Genomic DNA, 25,155 nt, shown 5'->3' on the forward strand with positions numbered 1-25,155 from the left:
AATAACAAACTCAGTCCTCAATGATGGGTGGATTCTCTCTGTACAGAGACCAAAGACATTTCAAAACACTTTGATAAGGGACTGTAAATGACAATTCTTCACTCACCAGTTTTTCAAAGATATGTCAGTAACAATGTGTTAGTGGTTTACATGAATGTAAAAGTAATAATCCTTAAGGATTTTTCTACCAAAAATCCAAGGGAAATTGCCTTATTATGTGGTGAAGATTTTTAGAACTAACAGATCAAAATGAAAGGGTGTAAATATAGGGTGATTTTCATAGACAAACTGGAGAGAGGGATTTGGAACTGCTAAAATAGAACAGGAAGATAGGTCTCTGAGATTTACAGATGTTAGGAAGTCTCCTGGAGACACTGCAACAAGGATTGATCCCAGGATACTAAGCCTACTTATCCTGAACCCTATAAAATTTCTTAATTTTGTTGTTGAACCATTTCCCTTCATCTGCTTTTTCCTCACTGAGCCCTTATTAACTTACTCAAACAAGTAGTGGCATAATGTCTTATTCAAACACAAAAGGTGGGTTATTTACCTATGCACCTCTTGCCTTTCTTTTACAGGTTAAATATTGCACAGTGTCAAAATAACTCTTGCAGAAAGAATATTTCCTGACTGTGGCCTGAATGATCTGATTGGGACTGTGAGTGGTCTCATGAGTGAACTGCTAGAAGAGCAAGTAGGAACAATAAAAGCTTTTACTTCATTTGAGAATTTTATGGAGACCTTAGGATCTCAGAATTGAAGGAGCATTAGCTCTTTAAAAGGGAGCTGCTGGATGCTCAGTGCTTATGAAAGTCAGACCAATTTCCAAGATGCCTAAACTTTGCCATAGAAGCTCAACTTTAGCCACCCAATTTTGAATCTTGGGGGGTTTTTTTAAGACGTTGAAAATGAGGACTGATGAGATTTTTTTGTAAGGGTACCCTCTGGTGCCACGTGTAATACAAAGATACACATTCCTGAGTTGCTTCAGCTGTTCCATAATTAAATGACACAAGGAGTGTTTCATGAGTGGTCCCTAAGAAGGTTTCCAAAGCACCAGTTTAACAAGACAAAAGTTATACCAAAGAGGCAAAAGTAAATTTAAAATGAATTTCCCCACCTGGAAGTAGAAGGGAAGGGAAAGCAAAACAGATTTAAACCGCAGAGGAGAACTTTACATGCTGACCAAGCAGAAAAACAAAGAGTGAGTATGGCTTACAGTTCCAGGGCTCCAAATTCAAGTGTTTGAGCTGCTCTTGATCTCTAAATAGAGCAGAGTCACACATCAAACGAGGACTGCTATAGTAGACATGAAACATAACTCTAATATATATGAAATACATATTTTAAACCACCTAATAATATTACAGGAGATATACTTTTTAAAAGCAAAAATACCTTCTAGGTTTCTTATACCTGTTTTTGAAAATTGGCTTTTTGTGCCAGATTTTAGAAGCAAGAGAACTAACCACTGTTGTGCCCATCAAAAGTTATGCATGAATATAATGGGCATTTACCATGCTAAATAACTGTTTCATTAAAGCAGGGATACCTTACCTGTAAGATTCCAGAAGATCAACAATCTCACTCTGTCCAAAGTGTTTAGCCCAATCCAAAGCCATCCTGCAATAGTTACAAAGTGCTCTTTAATGTCTCATTTAGAACTACAAATACTATCATGACCTTATATTAATCAACTACAGAGTCTGGGTACCCCATTTTTAAACATCTGTGCACTTCTTGTGCTCTCATCAATGCAGTATCATTGGGTACATGTTTTCACACTTGCAAGCACGATATCCAATTAATACAGTATACAGAATTCCCTGCAAAGTAAGTTTGCTAGCTCTGGGCAAGAGAAAGTACAAACAAGCTATAACAAAAAATAATTTCACTTTTTCAATTGAAAGACATAAGCCTATGTGCATACAGAGTCACACTGTTTTTTCCTTCACTATTGCCTGTACTGCCTATGTAAGTGGTCTGAAAAGGCACATCTCATTCTCTCAAAACTAATAGATTCACATGTGCAAGATTTGGTTTTTAAAATTAAAATCCCTCTGTTCATTCTCTCCTTATAAAGCCAATTTTGCTGTTCTCTGCCTAAATCAAATCTGTTTTTGCAACTTCCTGATATCAGTATCTTCCTGATATAAATCCCTGATATTCCAATTCCTACTTCACTCTATTATAATGATCTATCGTGAGCTTACGTTATCTTTTCTGATAACTAGAATGTTTGAAAGTCAAGGATATTCTATTTACAAAACAGTATCATAAGTCAGTCCTGAAGAGAAAGAAGCATAGCATGTACTCTTTTCAAGCTTGTATATGTAACTCTTAATACGAATGGCAAAGCATTTTGGTTCTGGTCAACTGCCTACTGAAGTAAATGGAAAAAGACTCCCATTCACTTCAATGGATTCTGGATTAGGCCCACTGAAAGGGAAGTCATATGCCAGTACATTTAAAAACAATTCCAAAGCCAAGATTTTACATGTAAATATTTTGAAAACACATATTTTGAAATTGAGAAATGACACTAGGCAGAAAGAGTAAAAAAAGGGTAGGGGGAAAAAAAAAGAAAAACACCTTACAGTTCTGACAAACTTAAGTTAACATCATCAAAATACACAACTACTCCTGGATGTAAATTGAAAACTACTTAGAAAATGTAAACAAATATTTTGAAAGAAATCAATTGGTTTATACCAGCCATTGGATGATTTGCTGTGGACATTCGCTCCCATTCCAATCAGTTGTTCTACCTGACTTAAGAAACCTCTTCCTGAAGCAACCATTAGTGCAGTTGCACTGGTTTCACTGTGCCTGTAATCAACTGATAAGGAAAAATTGAAACATAAGTGTTTTGTGCAAAAAGGAAATTATTCAGCCGTTACTGATTCATCCAACTATTATATTTAGCAGTCTTGCTAAATTCCACCCACCTAGGGAGAGATTAGTTTTTGGATGAAGGAGCAAAAAAGATTCACTTTTTCCCATTGTCAACTTTCATGAACTTAACATTGAATTACACAAATTGATTCTATACAAATATGTATACTTCAAGAATACTGTGGCAATCATCAACAAGGACACAATCCATTAATCCTACAAATCTTAAATCAATTCTCAAAGAGGTATTTTAATGTAAAAGTAAACAAAAAATGAGAAACTGGAGATGGAGAGTTCACAACCCTTTTAACTCGTTTCATTACTTTTAATGTCTATGTAGGAAGCTGCACAGCCCAGTAAGAAAGACAAGTTTACTAAAATAAGAGCAACCTACCACTGACATTTTCAGTTAAAATAAGGTGAAACACCTGAGCAAAGGCATCAACATCTTTATGCAACCATATATCAGAGAGGCAAGAATCCATTTCTTTTATTAACCATGGTTCAAGGCAATTCACATCTTTTTCAGTCTGAAAAGAAAAGATTTGAAACAAAATATCTGTTTTGATCTTCTCTAAAGCAGTTGCTCATCTAATATTTCACACCCACCCCTCACTATTTTAATAATGTGATATTAGGCCAATCCACTACATCATCATAGGAAAACAAGTTCCCAGCTTCCATAATGACTGGAAATTGCGGCATACAGATATGAAAATTACTGTCCTATGACACCAGAAGCCATATGTCCTCAAACAAAATTATTACTTAAGGAGCAAGAATGTTACCTGCCCACTTTAGCTAAATAAAAACAAAATAAGTATTGTAAATAGGTTAAAACCTAATGCTTTATAAAGATTTAATATACAATTATGTCATTTTCACTAATTTGTAAAAAAGAGTGGAAGAAAATATTCTAAACATCAATCGAAGTAAAATCTTTTCATTTTAAAGCGTTTGTCTCCCTCTAACACACCTCCATATCAACAATTTCACTATGAAGCCATTTTCTACACTTAATACAAAACTGTAAACATCACTATCTCTAAACATGGAAGTCTACAAATTCATAATCTTATATGTACACATGTACTTGTAGTCTATGCTTGATTCAGTCCTTTCCTGAATCACATACAGGAGAATTTGTCAAACATTTTCAGAGAGCTGAAAGTTTCTCAGATGATTACTCATGTAATACTGGAGACCAGGATTCATTTTCATGTTATCACTCAAGACTGAGACACACAACAGCTAGGAATAGACTACAAACAGTACCATTTAAGTTAAACTAATTTGGAACAGCAAAGATGGTTGTAAAGAAATAGGTGACTTCAGGCAATTACTGCAAGTGAACATGTCATTTATTCCCTTCCTACTATTACTTACAAAGGAACGATCCCTTATTTTTAAACATATAAAAGTATAAAGGCTTCTGTAATATGGTTTAACTAATAAAATGCTTTGGTTGAAGGACATACCATTATAAGCAATCCTAACTTTCTACGTAACAAACACTATATATTAAGCAAAGACAATAATTGGGTGGCAGGTACAAAGTTTTAATAAAAAAAAATACCTTTAATCGGTACTTAAATAGATTTATCAGGATTACCTTAAATTTGAACTTTTTATTGCTCTTTTCTGCATTTTTCATCAAGTATATTCTATCAGACATTTAAATAACTAATGTTAAGTAATAATAATAATAATAAATGTGTGACAGAATATACTTGATAACATTACTTAAAAGCGTGATACATTAAAGATTAACTGTAAATGGTCCCTACAGACCCATGTTTATTGCCTCAATGATTCCCCTATCAACCTATCTCAGTTTACAACAAAAAGATTTTTCCAGTACTGCCAATTCAACTTGAACTCTGAAAGGAATGAGTAAAAGTATACATATAAGTATACAGAATATAAGTGTTTTGTCACTGAAGCAAACAAATACGACTTATAAGACACAAAGGAGACACAGGTGTGCAGAGTAAAGAAGATTTTTTATAGTCACTTTTGTAACCATAACAATATTTTAACATTAATTTATTATTCTTAGCAATGTAAGGTCTTCTGGGAGATATTCACTCACTCCTACCATCAAGGGATTAAAAAAGTCTTCTATTTTAAATATTACTATTAACAACACTTCAAGCAGAGCACACTACTTATTCACAGTGTATAGGATCTACCCATAATTTGTTTCTTAAAGACAGATTGTCTTATGTAACTATTACAGCCACCTATTATGTGGGGAGGGGGGAGTGGAGGGGAGGGAGATAGATTACTAATATAGAAATCGTGTATTCGAAAATTCAATTCTGATGAAAAGAAAAGCATACCAGTTGACTGAACACTGTATCACCTCCATCATCCAACAGGTCATACTCTTCAGCCACACTTGGGACAGATCTCTGTCTCTGAGATTCTGGTTTGCTAGTGTTGTCTTGAGCGGAATACCATTCTGTAAGGGTGGTTTGCTGTTTCTCTTCTAAAACATTTATAATTTTAATAAAGCATTAATAAGCAACTGTTTTATTATCTAATACTCACTTTCATTTATTAAAGAAAATTAAGTTTAAAATTGTGTTGGGGACATTACCATGCATAAATACTTCCCAAAAAGCATCAATAGTAAGAATTTGTTTATGCAACCATTCAGTTAGAATCTTTGCCTCAAATCCAAGGGCAGTTTCTAATAACTAGCAAAGAACTTCCAAAGTTTCATTACTGCAAACCTTTGCTCTAAGAGCCAGGAACAAAGCCATAATATACAAAAGGCTCAATCCTGAAATGATCAGGACTTAGTACTATTGACTGCAGTGGAAGAGGAGTTCAAAATAAGGAATTACTACAGAAATGGACACAAAATTTCTTACTTCTCAGCAAATAGAAAACTTTTTAAATGATCAAGCAAGAGGAATTAAATAGTTCCCGGCCAGACAACATAGTGGACATTATACATATTTCTCAGAAATATAAGAGCATTAGTAGGTCAACAGGGATCTATCATTTCTAACATCAAAGTGAGCAACATGAATGACGCACACTAGATATTGATGCCTCATATTAATGTTAAATTTTAATAGGTATTTTTAATAGGTCATACAAAGTTTAGTTTGGGGTTTTTTTAGTAATTTAATTTTAAAGTGTTAGGACATATAAATCTATTTACTCTCACACCAGGGCATTCTTTAAACTAGTTAATATTTGTGAGTTTTTCTAGATTCTATTTTGCTTAAATATCCACCATTTGGAAAGAAACAAAAACCCTACCTACCAATAGTCGTTATTTATGTGCACTGCAGACAGACACTGTGTTGTGTGGCTACAATTACAGTCTATTCTCAGAGGTGAGAATATACAGTACCTGCTGATATTACTGATGATGCTTGTACACAGCTAGAAGTAAAACAAGTGATTTGTGTGGGATTCTGATGCATTAGAAACAGTAAAAAAAGCCCCCAATGTTTACCAAGTGGAGAACAAAAAAATGTAAAAAAAGAAAACAGCAGAAAGCTAAGTGTTATTTCAAGTTTTACAAAATGTAGTACAAAAAAGTAAAACATTTAGGGCCAAAAGATACTTGCTTTGATCCAGTGCAGCCATTCAATATTTTGAACAAAAGTCTATTTCTGAACAAAAAAATTTGTCCTGTTTTACTGCAAAAAAACAGTTGTTAGTGTCTCTTTTCCCCACCTCAAAATAAATACCAACCTCGCTGTTTTTCTTTTTTGTATTTTACCATCTCTTTATTTGTATATCCTGTACTTCGTAAGATGTCTTCCAGAAACATCTCCTTAACTTCATATGGTCTTCCTTGTACTGAAAATATAAATCATTAATGTTTAGTGTTTTTAGATTTTCCTTGCCTCCATTAGCTATCCTTACACAATGGAGCCAATACATCAGCCTTGGTATGGAGAAGAAAAAGATTTCAACAAAATTCCAAGGGCTATTTTAAAGATTCAATAATAACTTTTTACTGAAAAATTGTAACAACTTTGGTAGGGGTTCACTGTATTAAGAGTACTGGAGTGCAAGGTAGATGAGCATTTTAAAAGAAGGATGAAAATATCAACTGGGTGCTTTGCCTTGTTAATCGCTTCAATTTTATTGGGATTTTGTGGGAAGAAGAGATGTCCACAAATAAAAGCGGAAATTTGAAGCTTTATCGTGGTCAAGCTATCCAACTATACTAATGAACTTTGCTACTAATTACTGCTATAGGACTAATATAAGGATTATATCAGAGTGTCAAAAAAAAAATTCAGTGAATTAACCTTTGTTTAAATGCTTCTTTCTCACTAGAGGTCTAAAAAAAATACTGGAAATTCTGAGCCTGTTTCTGAAGCATTTAGAAAAAAAGTATTTTAATAGGAAGAAAACTAATTCTAAATGGAGATGTACTTCCTCCCTTAACTTCTGAGTCCCCCTTTCTAGAATCAGAACAGTAGATAAAGTGTAGAGAAGCAGACTTGACTACTGAGCCAGAGCATTTTTCAGTCACCCTTAGTGTGAGAGTCCCTTATGAAGAGACTCCTGTTTATTTTTCAACTGAATGTGGATAATCTGGGATTAACACTTTCTGCTTCAGGAAGCATTCCAATTTGTCTGCTTTTTTTGTTCAGCATAACTTCTACATGCACGGTTTTGATTAAGGGTATTATGGTTACCTAGCTAGCTGCATTACTGCCTCTTCTCAAGGTCTCACTGAGTGGACTCCCACAGATGTCAGACCTAAAACATTTTCTTCCTACTTCCCTGATGTTGAAGAACAACTAATAAGCCCTCTGTGACAGATGTGAGACCTTGGAAGAGTGGAAACCTCAAAGACTACTATGCTGAAATGTGCCAGATGCCACATTTATAGATTATGCTATCAATTAGTGGTGTATCTATCTGTGTGTTCCTGACTTGCTGGGTGGGTCTCTTACAGAATCTGGAATCACTGAAGGGAAAATAATTTCAAATTCCCAATGCCAGTTATGCAGATTCCCAAGGGGGGCAGAGCTTCAAAGGCTGGATAAGAGGCATAGACTGATTTTATCTAGTTCAGGAGGCCTAGAAGACAAAGACCTCAAAAACTAGTCAGTCTAATCTGTCTCTGGTTACCCACTCTAGAACAAAGAACCGACAGATTTTTGTATGTACTTACCATCAGGACCCCATGTGGACAACACATGATGCCTGGTAAACTTAGCATGCATGTAGACTGTTTCTGTACATTTTCTCTGTAATGCTTTTGTCCTAAGTAAATGCAGTGTGCTTTACAAAAGCTGACTGGTTACTGGTCACCTGTAGTCTTACTTGCTGATTAAACTGAAAGAAGGAGTTAGACCCTTTCCCTGATCTGGGTTTCCCTCTGATGTTTCAGCTGAAATAATAGGAGTCCTTTCTCTGGTACCTTTGTTTATAGGAATGAAATACGCTTCTACCCTTGTATGCGAGTATCACAATTAAGGGATTAATTGAATCTCTGCCTCCTCTGGGTTTGTCTACACAGCAACAAAAACCCCACTGCTGACTCATGTAAGCCATCTCAGGCAGGGCTCGTGCCACAGGGTGGTTTCACTGCTGTGTAGACTTCCAGGCTCGGGCTGGAGCACAGACTCTAGGAGGATGGGAGGGTCCCAGAGCTCAGGCTCCAGCCCGAGCAAGCCCAGAAGTCTACACAGCAACGAAACAGCCCCAAAGCCAGAGCCTCGTGAGCCTGAGTTGACTGGCACAGGCCATCCATGAGTTTTTCTTTACTGTATAGACATACCTAATGTGGCCTCTTCAAGGGCACCCCTCAGGTCTCAGGCCTCTAGCCATCACCTCTCTTGGTAAAGGAACTCACATTCCTCTCCTTCCAGACCAGAGCTTTAGTGCTTCAGTTCTCTTTAAATTCACTGTGCTTAACCCAGCAGGTCTGACTAAGTCCACATCTGCAGTTCTTCCCTCTCAGGTACAATGACAAAGTTAACCAATAAGTATTGCTAGGACATTGCCAGCTCTAAATAAACATGTGGTTGCCAGCAAGACTTAAGAACTGTGGAAGAAGCTTTAAAGTCACTTTTAATGGTAACCTTTGTTCCTGTCTGTTGGGTCTTTTAGGAAGAACCTTCAACAAAAATTTTAAATTTCCCCTTCCAGAGATGCATCAGCCTTTGGGAAGATGAAAATAGTATTTTTGGACGTTCAGAGCCTGCAGAATTTCAGAGCTTGAAACTGAGCTTTGTCCTTCAACTGAGAGCTTAACTCTCCTTGTTAGAGAATTCCAACGAGGAATGAAGGATAATAGAAAATTCTGTTTTAGATTTGGACAGGAGGAATTTGCTCCTGGCTTTAGGCAGCTCACTTTCTCCTCTTTGGCTAGATCTCCACGTTCCCTCAAATCAGATTTAAATATCTGAGAGTAAAAATTTCTCCTGATTCTCTGGGTCAAGAACATAATCGAAAGATAAGCATTCCCTTTCTTTGGAAGATAAGCTAGAGCACCCGGAAACAAATAAGGATCTGAGTTCTTCAGGGATGAGGAGAGGATGGGGATCTGGTCTTTTCATATCTGGTGATCTCTTTTGGGTCTTAGCCCATAGGAGGATCCTGAGGCCTGACATTCCTTATCATTCAGGTCTTCCTCTAGGAAAGAAGGTGTGTCTGAAAGAAAGCAAGGTTCCTTATCAGTGACTCTGTTAAGAACCTAGGATGGAAGCCTGTTTGGGGGTTTGGTTTTTTTTGTTTTTTTGGTTTTCTTTTTAAGAAGTGAATTGGACCAGAAGCTTGGGGAAATTTTGGACTTACTCGTAAGCAGTCCTTGATAGGTGAGCACAGTTTTGTTTGTTGAGTCCAGAGAACTGATCTACTCTTCTGGGGCAATCCAAAGAGGAGTCTCAGCTGGTATGGAAAAATGCAGAGGTCTCAGCAAGCAATCTGCAACTCTGAACTTCTTCAGAGGAAGGATCTGTTGGCTGAGAGCAATTGTGGCATAGAAGGTATCCTTTTGTGGCTCCTGAAGGAATTTCCTTGCAGATGAAGCCTTCTTCACCTTTGGCTTGCTCCATCTGACCCTACTCCACCATATGTTGAAGTAGGGAACAAATGGAGAGAAAGTTTGGCAGGCAGTCCCTCCAGGGAATGAAGTCCCTGAAATTTAGGCCTCAGAGAAACAAGGAAAAGATTTTGCTTTTGCTACTGCCTCAAAATCAAATATGAAGGTTAGGATGCTAATATATGGTAGAAACACTGCAGTGACACTCTACTTGCACAGCTTGCATGCACAGTATTAGTGACCAAGTCATGGTGCACTTTTTGGACAAGTCTAAACTGCCTTTGAGATTTGCAGGAAGAGAAGTGCTTCCTCTATGTATCAGACAGGTAAGGAGTAAGGATCCAAAAAAGAATGGCTCTTAGAAACATTAAAATATAAAATAAAAACACTGCATAGGTTACCAAAAAGGCTCAGTAAGAACAATGCTCAAAACAGAATGTTAACAGCAACTGAAGCAATTATTAGTCGTGTTCATATTAAGAAATGTAAAGAATTATCATCATCATCCTAGTACCAAACATTAACAACCTTAATTACTTGCTAATTGTGCCTTCATTTTTTGCTACTGAAGCACTTGTTTCCATTCCCAAATGGAAAAACAAAGCAAAAAAGGTCAGTTCAGAGAACAGCCTCCATTCTCAACAGTATTAAAAACTGTGCTCCAGAAAAGTTTACCATAAGTTACATAAAAATAAATAAAACTCAGGACTTTTTCCTCAAAAATGAACTAAAACTAAAACTTTAAATTTGAAAGTCTGGACTAAAACCTTAGGAGTATATTTTCAGTGCAATGTGCTGGGAATCACACTCAAAGTTATTAACGCTTCTAATTTTCTCTGCATCAAGATGAACTCATTCTCGTCTTTAAACTCCACTTTATTCCTTTACCACTAAAATACAGAAAAAATATAAAAATACTTTGTAAAAATAATGTACTGATCTGGAATGATTACAGAAATGTTTCAAAATCCAGCAAGCTAAGGAGTATGTGTTAGCACACAATTTCAACTTCAATTTGCTTATGTGTAGTAGGTTTAACAGACCCTTATTCAAATATTTTATGTTTTAATGCGATAGGTAACTGATAGTTAGGAAAACATTCATCTTAAAATTAGTCAGATTTAGTACTTGTGCATATATCATAACTTGACTTACTGTGTATCACTGGGCAGCTTCCAAAATATCTGATGAAGAGATTCACATCGAGGGCAGCACTAGAGAGTATCAGTTTCAAAGTTGTCTGTTTTTGCAGTATGTCTCTTAACTTTGTTAGCAAGAAGTCACTGAATCGATCCCTCTCATGTACTTCATCCTGCAAAAAGCAGAAAAAGGACAAACGTCCCAGATCTAGGATCAAAATTTTTGAGAAAATTGTACCCATTGCTAACTGCGTAATTGGCCTGTAAGTTACACAAGCATTTGTCAAAGGAAATATATTTTTATATTCAGAAGTAAAAAACTGTAAAAAGAGGGATTTGCACAGGTATCTCAGGGCAGAATCCGTCTTCTGAATCTATTATTAATGATGATGCACAAGTCACAAAACACTGATCGGTTTTTAGATCCTAAATCAGGTTTTCAGACTGGCAGTTACAAAATAATCTCCTTACTCAATAACTGATCAAATGTGACGCGGAAATCGCAGAGACAAACCTGGGACTCTACAATTTCATTTTTATAAAGTAACTTTTCAGAGTTGATCAGCATTTATCGTAACAGCAAAAAACCACATACCCTTCTATGAAGGATAATTTAGTTACAGGTAGCTGACCAGAGATTATTTATACCTTATAACTTTTTCTAAAAAGTCAAATAACTGAGAACCATTAAATTGTGGACATATCTAGCACTATTTAACCATGTGCTCCTATGACTGTTAACCTTGTTCTTCTTTCTGTTACAATCTAAGGCCACACAATAAACTGGTGTAAGCTCTTTGTAGCAGGGACCTTTCTGTACGTTTGTACAGTGTTTAGCACAATGGGGCCTTGATCCTGATTGGGACCGTTTCAGTGCTACTGTAACGCTACTACAATTATTTCTACTAATACCAGCTCCAGCTTAGATATCCAAACAACCCAGAATAATGAATTTAAGAGGGTCACAAGCATTTACATGATGTTCTACTTGCTCTATTCTTGCAAGTAAACAGGATACTAAAATTGCCATGAATCCTGCTCTCTTAAGTGACTAACAGTTTATTTCTGCAAGGTTCTGAGCACTCAAGGCCCCAGGCAGGAAAGCTCTCAAACACATACTTAACTGTAAGCATGCAAATAATACCACTGACTTAATATATCAATTACAATGGGACAAATCTCATTGTTAATGATAAGCATGTGCTTAAGTGATCTGCAGAATGAAGACCAAAGTACTTAGCACTTTGCAGTACAGAATCCTTATTCGACTTAGACTGCAAACAGAAACGTGAGATACGTGGAATTCTGATACACGTTCACCAGACTCCACAGTTCAACATGAACTGTCCTAAGACTCACTGTATTTAGTCCCAATGGATGTTACAAACAATTCAAGATTCTATCCTCCCCTCAACATATCTATGTACTTTTATTAATTTCAAGTATGCACTAAAAAAAACCTGAGCCCATTAAATTGGTAGGCAACATTTTTAATGCAGAGAAACACACAAGCACATGAACTACTATATAGACCAGCCAAACACATCAAATACAGTAATTAAGATTCATATTCTGCTCAGCTGACATGAATGTTTGAGACCAAGATTAATATACAGCAAGTTAATGAGAAAAAATAAGGCCTGATATCACAGTTATCAAGGTCTCTGGAATGTCATTTTGTGTGAACACATAAGGGTTCTTACCACAATAACATGCGTCACGGTTGATAGCGTGCTGTCTCCTGCCATTAGTGTGCGAAGTAATACACCGTTAGTGCAAAACGTTAGCAGCGTCTTTGGAGAAACCCTAATTAGACAGTTACGAAACAGACGTGTTCAGTTCTTTGCAATGTTATAAATGACACAACTGAAAATATGCACTCTACTTTGCAATTGTTATTAATGAATGGTACTCAAAATAAAAATGTACCTGCTCACTAAGAAATGACTCCTTCATGCAATGTCAAATTCAGAGTAAAAAAGCCTAAGATCAGAACTTTGGGAATAATTAAACTGACACTGGCATATTTATGTATCTGGAAAACTTTGCAGGATGGCTTAGTTTGTAAAAACATGCTCTTGAACTTTCCAGCTTACACACTGAAAACTATTTTCAAATGGTCAGTGCTTGAAATCAGTCGGGTCACATCAGTCTGACTGACAAGCCAATTTTTTTTAGAGGCTTCCCTCTTGTTTGCAAGAATCTCAGCTCTCATGTCAGTGGAGGCCAAGAGATTATGTTTTGAATATCTGCAAAACTGTATTGTGCTTGCATCTCATTTTAGTGTCCCCAGTAGGCAGAGGTGGGAGACACACATGATAACAGAATTGGGAATTCATTCAGCTTCTCAAAAGGGAGAGAGCGCTCAAGTTTAAATCTCAAGAAGAAACCAGCCTAAAGGTATTTTACCTCTCCATCCCTCACCTATCTCTGTTCAGATTCCCATCTACGACTGCCTCTACAGCTTCTCTTCCTGGGTAGCCCTCTGTCACCTAATGCTCAACAGGACTACAAAAGTAAACTACATTCCCTCCCAAATGCTCCCTTCTTCTCTTTTCAGTCACTGTTGGAAATTCCACTATCCTCCCATTCTCACTTCACATTCAAGGTGCTTCTAAAATCCTGTTAGTTCTTTTACGAGATATTGCCTAAAAAACCATCTACTCCTTTCTATTCCCGCCACCAAACTCTACAGGAACTAATGATTCCTCCCCTCAGCTATGCAACCTCCTTTTATCTGGCCTGCTAGACAGATGCTCATCTTGCTCCAGCTCTCTTCAGACTGTCAAAACACTACTGCAAGTCAAATCATCCATTTTACTTGCCACTTTCATAATCGTCAGCCCCCCTTAAAACCCCTTCACCGGCTTCCTGTGACTTTCTGCATCAAATGTACGCCTCTGTATTCACCTTCAAGGCCTTACATAACTTAACTCCTTCACTTGTCACTTTCTGCACTTACCTTACCACCTCCACTCCACTCAAGCTGTATAACTAGCCAAGCCCTTAGTGTGCTCCTCCCTCTTGTCCCCCCCAACACTTTCTGCATGGGGCACCATATGCCTTGAAACCCACCCACCTCTCAGTTCATCATGCATCCACCCAATCTTTTTCCCCCACTTTAAAAATACAGGTCTCCCAATACTCTGATCAACCTCCTGCTGAAAAGTGTTAGCTAATAAACAAATTAAAATAAAAACAAAATTAAAAAAAGACCAGGGCTCAATTTAGCCATTCATTTACAGGCTAGTTTGTGTTTCCTCCTATTCTCTACACTATTTAGTATATATTACATTAAATTATTTAGAACAAGGCCCGTCTTCCTAACATATCTGCAGAGCTCCTAAAACTTTTATAACTATACATATAACAAATAAAAATAACCTTTTTTTATTTTCTCTAAAATTGGATTGGATTTTGTTTGAGGAAAAAAAACAAATAATAATTTGAGGAAATGAGGATCTATTTCCAGATCAAACTAAGGCTAGAGATCTCAGCAGAGATTTTTATTCTATTACCTGGAAGTGCAGTCTATGCAAGCAAAATTCTGGTTTCTGCACCTTCATAGAGGTCTGATCAGATGGAACTTCACATTTTATACTTCACTGACAATGTAACCAACTATCTGTGTTTCTTTGTTCATTATGCTGCAACACAGATACGCATGTTGCTTAAAAGACATGAGATGAAAGGTACCTGCCTTGAGCAACTTCAACTCTAATTTTTCTTCAGAGTTAGATACAGTCATACAACTTGGGTTTTGTTTTTTTGTTTAACATAATTAAGCAATACTATTTATACCTGCTTTCTAATCGGATCTGATAGCCAATTGTCTGGCCAATCTTTTCTCTTCTTTCTGCGGCAACCCTTTCAGCCACAGCAATAGCTGCTAAACGTCGTGGCTGAGTGCAAAATATGCGACATGGAATTCCATTTTTGTAACAGTCATCAAGAAGGAATTGAGGAATCTAAAAGAAAATGGGTGGGTTTTTTTAAAAGTTTGATAGAGTTGCAACCTTCCTACCTCAGCAAACAAAATATATAACTGAGCAGCACTGAGCAAAGTAGTTTGCACTGATCCTCATATTACAAAAAAAGAGGGAGATTCAGTCTGCAATAGTCTATTACAACTTTTTTCATTATTTATTTTAGGGTATTTTAGATGTTTAATACTGGAACTCAGTACAAAGGAGGCAGATCATCATACACCACTACAGAAATAGACAAGCGGTGAGAGGTTTAGGAGCCCAAGGTTGTCTGCTCTCTCCCTCTGTGTTGGGGATAATGGAGGGGAAAGGTCACAGCTTCTTATCCTAGCTTCAAACCCATCGCTCCAAGACTGGATGTTGAAGTGATTGATCTTTCTTTTCTGTCCTCCTATCTACTAGCCTTTCTTAGGAGGCTCTGTTGAGACTACTCCCCCTGTTGTTGCCAAAAGAGAAACATACAGGAATCCCTCTCAGATTAATTACAGAGGGCAAAGCTTGTTCCTGATGGAGGAGGAAGGACTCCAAAGCCAAAAAGATAAATTTTCTAGGATCCGACGAAGTGGGTTTCTGCCCACAAAATCTTATGCCCAAATAAATTTGTTAGTCTTTAAGGTGCCACAGAACTCTCGCTGTTTCTAGGAGGGTTTAACAGACCCATAATAAGCTATTATTGATAAAATCAGGGAAATAGAGCAAGCATCTTTCAATTTGATTTTAGGTAGATAACTTCTCTATGATTCTATTTTGAACTCCAGCCTTTGAAACATTTCAGATGCTGTTTCCTCGAGTTCCTGATCCAAAGCAGCGTTAAGTAAACCATACTCACTTGAGATCAGGAGCATTGTTACATAGGATGATCTAACAACATTTTAACAATGTTAATTTCTATCCAAATATATAAAAGAACACTGCAATTCTCTTAAAAGGGAAATAGCAACACTGCAATTTTGCCATGACAACTTTTAGGAAATGTCTCATGTAGTCACAGTAGAGCTGAAGAGAACATTATAGTCATTATTTAGAATAAAAAATACCAAATATAGAAAACAAATATTTACTGAATACATCTGCCCTTTCTTCATCATAGTTGACATTTTACATCTAGTTACATCTAGTTTACATGAGTTCATCCTCATCTAGTATTCGATCTATACCACTGTTAGGATTTTGTTTGTTCCCCGATAAATTTAAAGAATTATTTCTTATTGTCCTTAACCCTACTGGCCAAAGATTTTTCACTGATCCATTTCCTTACATTTGTCTGCATTTCCTAACTGCAATTTGTACTCATTGCTATCCACTTTTCTGCATGTGCATGTATGTCAGCATATACACACTTTTTTTAACTGGCATTTTCAATTACCCTCTAAATCAGGATGGGTTGTAACAAAGAAAAATCAAAAACAAAACAAACAAAAATTGTTGACTTTTCTGGGATAAATCCTGCTCCCTTTATGCACATGGGATGTCCCAATGTAAGATTAAGTAAGCAGGATTTGGCCCTGTGTTCTTAGGTCACTTCATTGTGTTAAAAAAAAGCAGCACATAAGAAAGGGGTCCCAGAATAAATAATAGAAATATAGGGCTGGAAAGGACTTTGAGAGGTAAAAGTACAGCCCCCCTCTGGATGAAGTATATTTAGACTATATCTAACAGCTGTTTGTCTAACCTGCTCTTAAAAACCTCCAATGACGAAAACTCCTCAGCCTCCCCTGAAAGCTTATTCCAGACCTTAACTATCCTTATAGCTAGAAAGTTTTTCCTAATATCTAACCTGAATCTCCCTTGCTGCAAAATAACCCGATTACTTCTTGTCCTTCCTTCAGCAGACCTGGATAACAATTGATCACTATCCTTTTTATAACAGCCCTTAACATATTTGAAGGCTTATTAGATACCCCTACGATCTGCTTTTCTGAAGATTAAACATGCTCAGATTTTTTAATCTTTCCTCATAGGTTCGGTTTGCTAAACCTTTTGTCATTTTGTTGCTCCTCTCTGGACCCTTGCCAGATTGTCCTCACCTTTCCTAAAGTGTGGCGCCCAAACCTGGACACATACTTCAGCTGACGTCCCACCCATGCTGAGTAGAATGGGACAATTACCTCCCATGTCTTACATATGACATACCTGTGATTTCATTCTAAGATCTCTCTGATCATATTAAAATTGTCTATTTCTCAGACTAGACTATTTGGTTAGTAATTTACACTGTTTTGTACGGTCTTTTGCTTTATTACAATGGGTTCCAATCTGACTTGGTCAGGAGAGTTTACTAGGATGTAAGGAGAAAAAAAGTGAAATAAAACAAAACATTTTAAAATGCATTTACTTTGCCTGAAAAAGTCACTAACTATATTGTGATTAGAAAGATATGAGACACACAGAAGCTTACCCTGATTTCTGTCAAATATTTCAGTTGCAAGAGCATACTGAAAACGTGATTTATCTTAACAGAGAACCTTTCCATTAACAGGCCAAAGAAAAGCCAACAGAGTAACATGAAGAGCTCCCATTTAAATAAATACTGTTTTAGCAGTTCATTCCGACACATAGATAAAACACATATGCTCAGTCAAACAATATAAAGAACTAATTCGGTCCTTTTCTTTTTACTTTATTAAGCAAAGAGACATACCTGAGTAGTTTTTCCTGATCCAGTTTCTCCCACAATCAGAACAACTTTATTTTCTTTAATAATTCTGACAATTTCTTCCTGTTTTTCAAAAACTGGTAAAGATTGCCTGAAGGAATCAAATTCAGATTCCCCCCTTTTCACAGGAATCTGAGGGATGCCATTGTTAAGTCGCCCACTTGTCTTACTCATTTCTCTGTTCTCTAAGAAAAAAGACAGGATTAATGACATAGCACCAAAATGTAAATACCAAAGGTGTCCTTCAAAATGCTATAACTCAATGCAAAACTGAACACTGACTTCATTTTAGAAAGTTCTGTATTAACAAAATGATAAAACCACACCCCGCACTAACATGGAAGCAAGATATTTTAATGTGACAAATGAACACATTCCGGAATACTGGTTGAAGTCAGTATTTAACAGCAGTATTTCTGAAAGAATAAAAAGGTTAACCTTCCCAATATCTCACTGCCAAAGTCAGGAAAGGCTACAAGTGTTGTGAAGACATCAGACTCGGCCCCACAGGAAAAGAGAGCAATTCATTATATTTAACAGCACACATCTAAGCAGCTAAGGCGAGGTGGCAACTGCTTTAAAGAAGCTGACCTGTGAGGCCACCATGTTGGCCTTAAATCTCTCCTGCAGACCCATTTCTTCCACAGTTCCCAGATAAGTTATCATATATTAAAATAATAAATGACTAATGATTTTTTAAACTACTCCACTATGATTCATGCACACTTTCTCTGAGTTAATGTATAATCATATTGCTGTAACCCATGTGCTTCTTCTCCCACCCCTTTCCTAATGTTTTGTTGGCCTCATTCATTGTATCCTTGTTTAAATTAGCCCTCAATCCTGCAGACACTTAGGATATGTCTACACTGAAGTAAGGCAATTAAAAACCAGCAGCTTGCCCATGCCAGCTGACGGGTTCACAGTGTTCAGGCTGCAGGGCTGTTTAAATGCAGTGTAGACTTCCATGCTCAGGCTGAAGCCCCAGTCTGAAGTCTACATTGCAATGAATAAGCCCCTCAGGCCCAAATCAGCTGGCCCAAATCAGCTAGCACAGGCCAGTTGTGGGTGTCTAATTGCAGTGTAGACATACCCTTAGACATGTGTTTAATTTGGAATGAGGTAAACTGATTATGCTGAGTCTATACTTCTAGATATATGGTGTGCATTGCCACATATTTAAGACTAGCACATACTATAAACATGCAAGGACCATAAAAATCTTTAGAGTAAGACGCTATTCTACAGGAGTCTAATATTAAACTACCTAAAATCAAACTATTTAATCACTATTGAATAAATTCAATTCCAGGTAGGTTTTTGTGCTTCTTGCAAATATTAGTTCAAGCAGTTTTAGTATAAGCTTACTGTGACTGTCAAAACTAACTGTCAAGAAACACCTTCATGCTAGAAGAAGTCAGAATATGGAAATTCAGTATAAGCTTGAGTCCTTTATTTCCACTTCTTATTGACATGGGCTAACAGACTTAGCTGGACAAGATCAAACAATTGGCTAAGCAGGCTGGATAGGTAAACAGACTTACTAATTGTACACTATATCAAATCATACACACCCTTCTTCATAAAGCACTGCCACAGGGATATTGAACCATGGCTCCCAAACACACACAACTCCAGTCTTGTTAATCTTATTATACTACGACCTTAAGAACACCAAGAGGAGTGCAGTATTTAGAACTTAACTATCATAAAATCTGCAATGCCAAATGAAGTACAGTACACTTATGGAAATAGATTTTATGTGCACCAGACCAAATCTCCTGCACTACAAATAAACCCTCATAGCTGAATAGCTGTTCAAATAATAATCCTGTTATTATTCAGGTCAGTGTTCTGGCATAAAGTAAATTAATCAAATGTATATTTTAACATTCTCTCATTTCTCATAGTTCTCTCATTTAGTGGAGATTTAAGTCGTCTAAATTGTAAACTCTTTAGTTTATGGGCCATATCTAAAATTGGAATACAATTAATAGAATACAAATATAAGCTTCCTTTTTTATTTTAATATGGAAAAGTCAATAATGGCACAGCTTAGAATGAGAAGATAAAAAGCATGTTATTTTCTAACCGTATGGATTCACAAACTCTTATCAGAATATACTGCACATACCGGCCTCAACCGCAAACACATTTCCTCGCTCTGTCTTTGGTAGAAGTTCAGTGCGTTCTTTATTGGTCACAGGAAATCTCTGAATTAGGCTCCTAATAGCATGTTTTGTATTGGGGGTCAAACTACAGGCCATTATTGTATGCGCTAATTCTGATCCATCTTTCTTCTTTATGGTTAAATATCTGTTTGCTCCTTTTCTGAAAGAAGAAAGACATTTTTCATTCAGTGAAGTAGTAACTAATTTACCTATACGTGTAGATCTTCTGACAATTAACTTCTAAATTATATTAAGGTGATTTACAAAAAAAAATTAAGTCTAAAAAATTCAGAATAATGTGCAGAATACCACAAACACAAAATAGGGGAGGCATCCAGCACACTACTAACTGAAGAGATCCTATAAGATGCCTAAGCAAAAGGCCAACCTGGTTTTATGATCCTGACCCAAGAACCTGCTATTATCTCAGGAGGTATATTACCTAAGTGGCCTTCCAGTTATCATTATGTGTCTTGTTTTAATTTTCAAAGAAGAAGCTGCCCCCGCAAAATCATTAGATTTTTGTTTCAAGTTTCCCTTCATTTTAATGGATAAAGGTATCTTTTAAGAGTCTCCTGCGTTTCATGATTCAAAGGTCATACAAAAATATTTAAAATATTAGTCTATTAATATTCTTTCTTCTGTAAAACATCAAGTCAAATTCTATCCATTTCCATTATTTGAATAGCACATCAAATTTACCTCGGAAGGCTAAAACTTTTACCCAAATTTTACCAAAAAGCTTTTAAAAAGCATGTCTCTCAAGTGAATGTCTAAGTAGTAGTTTAAAATTAAAATAAATTGCACATGTCAAGAAGAGCAGTTAATAAATCTAGTGACCTGACCAACATTCCCTCTCTCAGTGGAACAAGTTCTACCATCCAGATCTGTTTATGAATATTTCTGAATCCATGATCACAGCTACCACAATTGTTTACATAGATAGTCGTGTTCAAGAAATTGCTGTGTAAAGAGCTTTAAGTAACACTGAAAGATATTATAAAACGGAATTTTAGAAAAATGTTGATCTTATGTATTTTAAATGTCTTATCACTATAACATCTTGAATTCATAGTCAAGCAACCAGGTTTCTCAAATCTTCAGAAAATCCAACAGGATAAATTAAAAGCAGAAGCAAATTATATACTTTGCTAATGAATATGATGGGAAATGTTTATAATACACTGTTAAAGTAGACATATTTAAACTTCTCCACTGCTAAGAATTATTACACAGTTGTTTTTAAATTTGCCCCTGATGTTTATACAATAGTTATTTTGGATTGTTGATTTTAATATATTTACAACCATAAATGCATCCTGTTCCTAGGTTGCACAACCCATCAAAAAACTTAGATTATATATTTTCTATGATTGTGGATGATTACGGGTGTATCACCATGTATCACCATGATTACGGGTGTATTACCACTTCAACTCAGCTCTTGTGAGATACTGGAAATTGAATTGGCATAGCTATTGTTTCTGAAGAATTTAGTGCAAGATTCCTATAAATTTTAAACCATGCTGACTCAGCTCAAGAGTAGTAAGCGAGCAAAATAAGGACACAAAATATTTGTTCCAATGATTCCACAGTAGAATGGGTGACCCATCAACTCTGATAACTGGTGTTACAGATCCTATTCCGAAGTATCAATTTTACTGCTAGGGAGACATTTGAACTCAGCAAAAGCAATTTAGGGTGATGATGACCAGTCATGATCAGGCTTTTGAACCTTGACAATACCCCTTCACAAGTTATTTCAAGAATCACAGAAGAAAGACTGACTTTGAGCAAAACATTTCTCAGGATGCTTCCCCAACTGATCTATCAGCAGTCCAGATTTTTATGTCCCTTATATATACTGTGCTCTGTTTTCTCTCCTGCTCCGTGACCCTAGAACTTTTGGGCCTTGATCATCTTCTGTTTATCTCAGTGCGAAAGGGGTCCTTTGCATGAAGATCTCCCCTTTTCTACTTAGGCTGGAATGCTGAGCAAGCGGGGTAGTAAACCCATCCCTACAGTACAATCCAATCTCCTTCCTCCATTACTCTGTACATGTGCTCCCACAAATTTCTAGGAGTTACTGAGGTGCTGCTTTTGATAATATTGTCCCTTACTAAGCTCCCAGATTCCATGAAGACTCTTGGTTAGGTGGCAATACAGTTCAGAGTAGAATGACTCCTGGTTCTTTGTGGAAAGAGTCCTTTCTTTGTCGATTTCACAGACCCATAAGGTAGAAAGGGGGGCTTCCCAAACTGCATAGGCCCCAAATTCCTTCAACCAGAGAAATAGTGCTCAAAGAACCCTGCAAGGAACCTCAGTATCTCTTCTCTACTAGTCCCTCCTGAAAGATTTTTCCATAAAAAAAAAAATGAACTGGCCCTTGGTCAAGCTACAAGAAATACTGGAAATATACACGGCCTTTTAAAGAGATAATTGGACTTTCATTTTTAGTAACTAATACAACTAGCCTCACATCAACTTACCCTTTACTTTTAGAAATCAGACCCAGAGACTGACTCAGTCGATGAATAAATGCTCTTTCAGTACTAGTCAAAGAAGAAGGAAATTCCATTTCTAGAAACAAGTTAAAAAACAAGATATAACATAATAACTAACATGCTTCTTCATCCCTATTTAAAACAAAATTAAAATTGTATTTGCTTATTTCCATGCCAAAACAACCAATCTCACCAAGAACTAGTGAGCAGAGATCTCAAACCTCCAAACAAATTAGTCTCATTTACCCTCTCCAAAGAGGGGAGACAAACCAATACTTCCCACTGACAAAATAGAACTATTTTCCCATTTATACATATAAAACCCTTGCCACTACTACAACAGGGATTCCTAGCTTTTTCAGGCAACTGTAGTCATTTGCCACTGTAAGATCTCAGTGGTACAAGTGCCAGTAAGCCATGCCCACCGTTCACCCTTGAATATTTTGGCCAATATGGCATTTGGGCAATTACAAGACTAGGGTGGTGTAGGAGCTCATATATTGGGCTAGACCTTACACAACTGATTGGGATACAAGAGGCAGTAAGTATGCATAGCACCTCAAAAGGAGACAGGGCAGCATTAAGGCTCAGGGAATGGGATGAGCGTACCGGTCACAAATGCATGAAGTGCCAGCACTCAAGATATATTCTAGCCATGCAATTATAGGTCAGACATGACATGCTACCAGCCCCATGACACAATATTCACCTCAATAGCTATTCCTGTCAATGCTGGAATGATTCCACCACTTCCCAAAGCAAGAGCCCCACAGCGCCCTCAGAGAGCTTTGCCCACCAGCCTCCCTTCTCTATGTCCCTGCCTTGCCCTCTACCCAGGTCATCCCCCCAATCCAAAATCTGCCCTCCCCCCCACACCCTCTCTACCCAGGTCACCCCTTTGCCCCAACCCTGCCCAACTCCCCCCACGCACCCTCCCTATCCAGGTCACCCCCTTGCTACCACCCCGGCCTGCCCCTCCTCCCCCCACACCCTGTTCAGGTCACCCCCCAACCCCCAGCCCTGCCCTCTTCCCCACACCCCTCTGCCCAGGTCACCCACCCTCCGGCCCAGGCAGATCTCCCTGCTCACCCAGGAGCGCCTCGCACCTCAGCCAACACAGGGCTTCGCACCCCCGACTCCCTCCCAGGTGTCTCCGCACCACCCGGCCGCGCTCACCTCTCTGCTCCCCGTATCGGAACCGCTCCAGGGCGATGTTCACCGCGATCTTCACCTCCTCGTCGATGCGGATGTCCTTCAGCCCCCTGGCCCGGCTGCCGCCCAAGCCGGAGGCGGCGGCCGGGCCCCCGCTGGCCAGGGCGCTGCTGGGCGGCCGGGGAGACACGCTGCTGGGCCGGGACATCGCCCTGCGGGGACGGGGGGGGGGGGGCGGGACGAGACGAGATTCGCCCAGATCCGCGGGGCCCCCTCTGGCGGCCGGGGCAGGCCGCGCGCACCTGCCGGCGGCTGGGTCACTGGGGGTGCCCCGGAGCTCAGAGAGTCAGAGGGAAAGTGAAAGGGGCGGGGCCAGCAGCGCCGAACTAACGTCCCTGCAAGCGGGGGGAGGGGGGCGGGGCGAACGAGGCACGCTGAAGAGCGGGTGGGGGCGGGGCGAACGAGGCACGCTGAAGAGCGGAGGGGGCGGGGCGAACGAGGCACGCTGAAGAGCGGGTGGGGGCGGGGCGAACGAGGCACGCTGAAGAGCGGAGGGGGGCGGGGACCAAGGGCCGCGCGCCGCCTGCACGCTCTGGCCTGGGCCTGTGTCCGAGGCGTTTGTCAATCACAGCCTCCGAGGCCGCGCGCGGGACTGTAGGTCTGTGCCAAGGCCGCCTTGTACCCCGCCCCCCGGTTAGGGGCTGGGCGCTCAGCGGGCCGCCTCTTCTTCCCTCCGACCTGCGCTGCGCTGCGCTCTGCCCTGCCCCGCCCCCGAGGCTCCTCCCTCCCTGAGTCAGGCTGAAGCCCCTGTTGTCTGCCGCTCTGCCCCTGTTTCTGAGGCAGGCGGGGTGGCTCTAGTTACTGCTGGAAGCGGGTTTTTTCTCCCCCACCCCAGCACATAGGCTTAGGGCTACTATTTCCGAAGGACCCGTCTGATTTAAGGCCCCACCCCCATTGAAGGTCAATGGGAATTAAGCTCCGCCTCCTGCGTCTTTCAGCTACTCTTGAAATTACAGACCTAAAATTGATCCTTACCAACCGCCTCTGCCCATATCTGGCGGCCCAGAGAGCCACTTAACGTAACATCACCTATTTTCCAAAGCCCTTTGCAGTTTTCAATCTATGGGACAGGCCCATCCAAGCCCATTAGAAATAACTTTTGGCAGGAGATTTCTGAACTCCTGTATTTACTGACAACAAAATATTGCAACTGCTCTGTTCCCTCCAGCTGCTAATTGAGTAATTCTATTTTAAGAAAAAAACAATGAAGTTTGACCTGATTTATTCTTTATACATATCTGTGGTTTATTGTTCATGGTTTCATTGCTTGCTGTTTACAAGGTCTGTTTTCCTTTTAAGATGTCTCATTAATTATAATTGCTTCTCAAATAATACTAGCATGTAATAATTACTAGGATTGCTCATCTTTATTTGAAATATGCTACCTGCCTTGTTTCCTGTTCCCTGCTACCTCCTTTTCCGTACTCCATAATTTTTCAGCAATAATTATAAGTCATTCTTTACATTTGATCTATTCTAGTTCTGGTCATGTTTTTAGATGGCACCTATCTTCATAGGATCTATGCTTAGTATCATCTAGGCCCACTGATATTATG

General features: G+C 38.5%; 1 protein-coding gene across 4 annotated transcripts in view; it reads right to left on the bottom strand.

The window, feature by feature from the left end:
* The window catches only part of YTHDC2 (YTH N6-methyladenosine RNA binding protein C2), a 54,985-nt gene extending 31,091 nt beyond the window's left edge, over window positions 1–23,894 (bottom strand). Inside the window, exons 1-12 of one of the 4 annotated variants that reach the window (XM_067569230.1) lie at window positions 23,564–23,889; window positions 22,373–22,463; window positions 19,847–20,043; window positions 17,698–17,897; window positions 14,872–15,038; window positions 12,774–12,876; window positions 11,087–11,243; window positions 6,616–6,723; window positions 5,241–5,389; window positions 3,293–3,428; window positions 2,716–2,842; window positions 1,561–1,626 (exon numbers count right to left, since the gene is read on the bottom strand). In XM_067569230.1, the coding sequence (XP_067425331.1) occupies window positions 1,561–1,626; window positions 2,716–2,842; window positions 3,293–3,428; window positions 5,241–5,389; window positions 6,616–6,723; window positions 11,087–11,243; window positions 12,774–12,876; window positions 14,872–15,038; window positions 17,698–17,897; window positions 19,847–20,043; window positions 22,373–22,463; window positions 23,564–23,747 (1,685 nt within the window). In that variant the 5' untranslated portion in view covers window positions 23,748–23,889. Of the gene's footprint in view, window positions 1–1,560; window positions 1,627–2,715; window positions 2,843–3,292; window positions 3,429–5,240; window positions 5,390–6,615; window positions 6,724–11,086; window positions 11,244–12,773; window positions 12,877–14,871; window positions 15,039–17,697; window positions 17,898–19,846; window positions 20,044–22,372; window positions 22,464–23,563 lie in introns of those variants that run through there. The other 3 variants (XM_067569231.1, XM_067569232.1, XM_067569233.1) reach the window with 3 other exon arrangements.
* Between the last annotated feature and the right edge of the window lie 1,261 nt (window positions 23,895–25,155).

The sequence above is a fragment of the Emydura macquarii genome, unplaced genomic scaffold (assembly GCF_026122565.2).
Source record: "Emydura macquarii macquarii isolate MOO-44397 ecotype Brisbane River unplaced genomic scaffold, CSIRO-AGI_Emac_v2 contig_2897, whole genome shotgun sequence".
Classification (NCBI taxonomy): domain Eukaryota; kingdom Metazoa; phylum Chordata; order Testudines; family Chelidae; genus Emydura; species Emydura macquarii.